This window comes from Gavialis gangeticus, unplaced genomic scaffold (assembly GCF_001723915.1).
Source record: "Gavialis gangeticus isolate Ggan-Ray unplaced genomic scaffold, GavGan_comp1, whole genome shotgun sequence".
Classification (NCBI taxonomy): domain Eukaryota; kingdom Metazoa; phylum Chordata; order Crocodylia; family Gavialidae; genus Gavialis; species Gavialis gangeticus.
Window position 1 is genome coordinate 24,667,466 of NW_017728996.1, and position 5,103 is coordinate 24,672,568.

At 44.9% G+C, this 5,103-nt stretch overlaps 1 protein-coding gene across 2 annotated transcripts in view; it reads right to left on the bottom strand.

Moving 5' to 3' along the window:
• GALK2 (galactokinase 2) overlaps positions 1-5,103 on the bottom strand; it is a 100,270-nt gene that overhangs the window by 67,589 nt on the left and 27,578 nt on the right. Inside the window, exon 5 of one of the 2 annotated variants that reach the window (XM_019504165.1) lies at positions 3,498-3,644. The exons of the other annotated variant lie outside the window; for it this stretch is intronic. Coding sequence (XP_019359710.1) covers positions 3,498-3,644 — 147 coding nt within the window. The remainder of the gene's footprint in view (positions 1-3,497; positions 3,645-5,103) is intronic. 2 annotated transcript variants of the gene reach the window in all.

The window sequence follows — 5,103 nt, forward strand, 5'->3', positions numbered from 1 at the left end:
GTTCCTTCACAAGGTCAGCATTGATGGAAGGTAAGGAATCACGCTCACCCAAGCATTCTTGTCCTGTAATGGGCAGGGGTGCCCTGTGGCATTGGTGAAAAAAATGATGCAATGTACCTATTTAGCAAGTTGGCATTTTCCTGGGTATTGGCTGTCAGTGGTCCCATCTGGTTTGGCAGAGGTCCAATGTTGCCTTTGCTTTTCCTTCAGCTCACCACATATCTAAAAAAGGACCTTTTGTTGTCCTTGATACGTGTAGCTAGTTGGAGTTCAGCTGCAGCCTTGGCTTTTCTGGTTCGCTCCTTGCAGGTCCAGACCAGTGCAGAATATTCCTCCTTGGAGGTACATCCACTCCTCCCTCCTTTGTAAAGTCTTTCTTTTTAGATGCAGGAGGTCTGCTAGCTCCCTGCAGAGCCAAGGGGGCTGCTGTGCCCTTTCGATGCCTTTCCTCCAAGACAGAATAGACCTAGCTTGTACATCCAGGATCGCTCCCTTGAGGAGCAGCCACTCATCCTGAACTCCCCTTCCCTTTGGGTCATGGTCTCTTAGGGCCTCACTGACAAGCCTCCTGAGCTTGTCAAAGTCAGCTTTCCTGAAGTCAAGGACTTCTGTGATGCTGACTGACTTGCCAGCTTTACGGTGGATGGTGAAGGTGATCAGCTCATGGTCACTGTCACCCAGCTTGCCTTCAATCGTTAGGTTGCTGATTAGGTCATCCCCCGTAGCCAGTACCAGGTCAAGCAGCGCTTTACCTCTTGTCGGCCTGTCGACTTCTTGCATCAGGTAGAGCTTATCCACACGAGAGAAAGCTTTACGACCATTCAGTTTTGGCTGAGTGCTCTTCCCATGAGATGTCAGGGAAGTTGAAGTCTCCCATGACAACCATGCGCTGGGAGCGTGCAGCTTCAGTCCATTCCTTGGCAAACTCCTGGTCAAGCTCTTGATCCTGGGTAGGAGGTCTGTAATAGACTCCCACCATTGTGTCCCCTGTGCCTTGTTCCCCACAGATTTTAACCTAGCGGGTCTCCAGTCATCCACCCTGGTCACCAATGTCAGCTTGCAGGGATGCTTTCCTTGACAGAGAGAGCTACACCCCCGCCCCTTTTGTCCACTCGATCTCTCCTGTACAGGGTATAGCTGTCTATACCTGTGGTCCAGTCATGGATGGAGTCCTACCAGGTCTCTGTTATCCCTATGATGTCGTAATTATGTGTGTTTAGCAGGAGGACAAGTTCCTTTTGTTTATTCCCCAAGCTCCTGGCATTTAGATCCCTTTAGGGGTCTGTGCCTTGCCCACAGCTCGTTCCAGGGCTGGGACAGGAGTGGGTTCCCTTAAGTGCCATCACCTGCTGGCTTTGCAAGAGTTGCTCAGCAGGCCAGGAGTGGCAGTAGTCCCCCCATCCCCCGACGGGCTTAGCTAAAAGCCTGGTGGAGCAGGTCAGCCAATCTGGCTGAGAAGAGCCTCCTCCCCAGTGGAGAGAGGTGGAGGCCGTCCCTTCCCAGCAGCTTGCTGCCTCTCTCACCAAAGAGCAGGCTGTGGTCATGGAAGCCAAAGCCTTCCCGATGACACCAGTGCCGCAGTCTTTCGTTTACTACCTCAGTCCTCCTCTTCCTCCTCAGCCTGTAGCCCGAGACTGGGAGGATTGAAGAAAACACCACCTGCACCCCCAACCCCTTTAGCCCCGCTCCCAAATCCCTGTAGCACTTCATGACCTGCCTGGGATTGCTCTGAGCCGTGTCATTTATGCCCACATGGATAAGGAGCATAGGGTAGTGGTCAGTGGGCTGGAGGCATTCAGGGATCTTATCCACAATGTCTTGGATATGGGCTCCCGGGAAGCAGCAGACTTCCCAGGCTAAGGGCTTAAATCAACAGAGAATCTGAACTTTAGTAGCTGCAACACATTTTTATGGCGGGTTCATAAACTTGCCTACAGCACTAAGCCTCTTGTTTTCACAGTTGTTGTATAGTCTTCTACAGAGCTTCCTGAACTGTAGATCTTTCCAAGATGTGCTAGAAGACAGCACTGCTGCCACAGACCTCCTAAGGTCTGCAGTGTTCTTTTTACATCATGACCAACACAACCTGGTGTGGTTCTCAATCTAAACAAACACGCAATATATTTGGCATGCTCTTAACTGTGCTTGGAATGTGAGTGTGTGCCCTTATGTAGGCCACTTGGAATTCTGGTCTATATTAATTGCTCACTTTTTACTGCAAGTGCAAAAATTTTGGCTCCTGAGGGCAGGATTTCCTGACAAAAATGCAGAGTTGCCCATCCTTTGTTTACTCAACTGTATTTAAGAGTCTGGATTAACTTTCTTAAAACTTTCCACAGCTGAAGCAGGAAGAATTCTGGTCAGGTTGAATGGGATACCCAAGCAGGAGGAGAGATACTCAGTGACTGTCTGCCTTCTTTTTGTCTCTCCACAAAAAATTCTTTAGAACAGCTAAAAAGTTTTGTACCTGCCTACCTTTCTTCAGAAAGGATCAAGCATGGTGTAGAACTAAACTCTAAAACCAACGGTTAGCTTACATACATATCCAGACATAGATGCATCCTATTTTTCCTGAACAAGAACTGTACAATATTACTGAGAATTTCGAACACCTGCTTCTGGTTTTCCAGTTGCAGATTTCTATTACCTAGTAACATTCAGGCTTTCCAACCTCTGTCAATTTTATGGATTCTTGCAGATGCCCATTTCCTCTCTGTTGTGGAATATGAACGTGTATATTTCAATAACTGGACAACAGGCACAAATGTACCTAATACTTAGCCCAATTTGGATCTGTTTTTTATCTTCCGATTAATGTTTCACTTGACCAGACATTTGTAGCCAACAGAAAGTTATTGTCCCATATGGTTTCTTCGAGCACATGACTATTCCAGAAGTGTTTTAACACAGGAATAACTGTCTACTAACAATTTTGTGGACACACATTATTAAATTTGTTTTTGTGGAACAATACTCGAACAAAAACTCAAGAGTAAATTCTAGATTGTAAATGTTCTCATTAAAAAAAACCATAGAGAGAATTATATCTCTACTTTGCCTTGCCTATAATCTTTTGAGAAGCTGCTCCACAGGCCTTCAACAGATGCTCTGCTCTAGAGCCATGAAAAGTCATTCAAGGAGGGGGAGAGGTTCAGGGGGTGTGGTTCACATGCTTCAGCCCATATATGCTCAATTGTAGCCTGTGGAGAGTACATCTGGTTCAGGCATGGCCATGTGTGAGGCTTGACTTGGCCAAAATACAGGCTTACAATAGTGTTCTTTTTGCAGCTTTAATGTATGCCTGTTTTCTTGCCAAACTCAAATACTGCCAAAATTTGGCCAAAGATGTTTGCTGGATTGCACAATATTTAAAGCTTAAATCCAACAACTCTCTTTGGAAAAACAACTGTATTGTGTCTTTAATGTTTATAGATGTTAGCAATATTTAATTGTTAGTAGTATTTTAAGTTTACAATCTTGCGTTTGCAGTAAATTACCTTTGAAAGGGTCTTTCCGTTAGCTGTAAGTGTCACGAGTCCTGCACAGCACACCAAGGCACTGGAGCTAGATAGACCAGAACTTGGTGGGATGGTTCCATCTAACAGACAATTCATTCCAGTTGGGTTATTAAGACCAAAATATTCCTAACAATGAAAAAATAAACAATCTCAGCATCGAGCAGAGACAGCCTTCAATTTGCAAATATCTTATGCTTAGGAAGAGAGTTTCTCTTGATTTAAATTTCTGATGTCACCAAAAAGAGGGAGGGGAGTTTTAGCATTTTCTTTTTCTAACCCTTGAAAACCAAAACCATGGGTACATTTACACTGCAAAAGTATGAATGCAGCCTGTGCTAGCTCAGGGATTGATAGTAGTGTAGCTGCAGAAGCACAAGACTCATCATACGCCAACCACCCAAATATTAACCCACATTCTTGGGCAGCTTTTGCAGCTTCCGCTAAGTAACTGTGGTTACACTGTTATTGGTTCCTCAGCCAGCTCATTGAAATATAGCTCATATGTGTCTCTATGAGGTGCAATAACACTTAGACAGCAGCGTAGACATACCCTTAATAAAAATGTGTAGAGAAGTGCGTGAGCACAAAGTTTGATCATTTCAATCTTTGATCTATCTTAATACCCATGCTCTCTCAAAGAATTCTTGAAGTCTGATATTTTGCTTGCCCAGGAGAATTTTGAGGCAGACAAGTTTCTTTCTTTCTTTTTTTTTTTTTTTTAAATTACATGGTTTAAAACGAAAACACTGGCGGTTTTATCCCAGTCTTGAAAGCTAGCTGGACTGCCATGATAGCAGTTATTTTTTAGTTAATACTATTTTTTCAATTAATATTGTAAACCCCTCCCAGATATTTAGAGTCTGTTTTGGCTCTATTAAGAGAGGTGCTAGCAGAGCACTGCTGATTTCCCCCTCCTTCCAGACACTTTGCTACTACTCAGGCACTGTTCTGTTAAGTTATCCCTAAATTCTGGTGCTCCTGCTACAGGATTCTTCCAGGTCCTACATTCTGTATTTGTAATCCAAATTGTGTGGAAATGTACAGAAGATCATCACACTTGAATTTTAAGGTACATTTTAGTGATATGGTAGTTTTACAAGTTTTCAAACAGCATTAGCATATAGGAATGCCAACTCTCTGAATAATATAGACAATAAATATTAGGGGCGTGCAAAGCAGGCCGTATTTGGTTTGGATTCGGCCTGATATGGGGGACAGTGATTCAAGTTGTTGATTCGAATCATTGTCCCAATTCAATTTGGCCAAATCTGAAGATTCAATTCTGATTCGGAGAATCAGCTATTCAGCCATAGACACAGCTTTAAATGTATTTTCTACATACCTCAAAGTACCAGGCATGGTTTGTGAATGCTGGGATGCTGCGGTGGCTGGAGCGTCCCACAGAAGCACGGAGGGGGCCCCCGTGCAATTGGTGGCAGACCCAGAAGTAGACTGGAAGTACTTACGGTCCACTTCTGGGTCTGCCGCCAAGTGCACGGAGGACCCCCCCACGCCTCCCCAGCTCAGCGATCGGCTATGGGGGGACCCCGGGTGCCCCCCTAGACCCAGGAGGCACCAGTTGCTG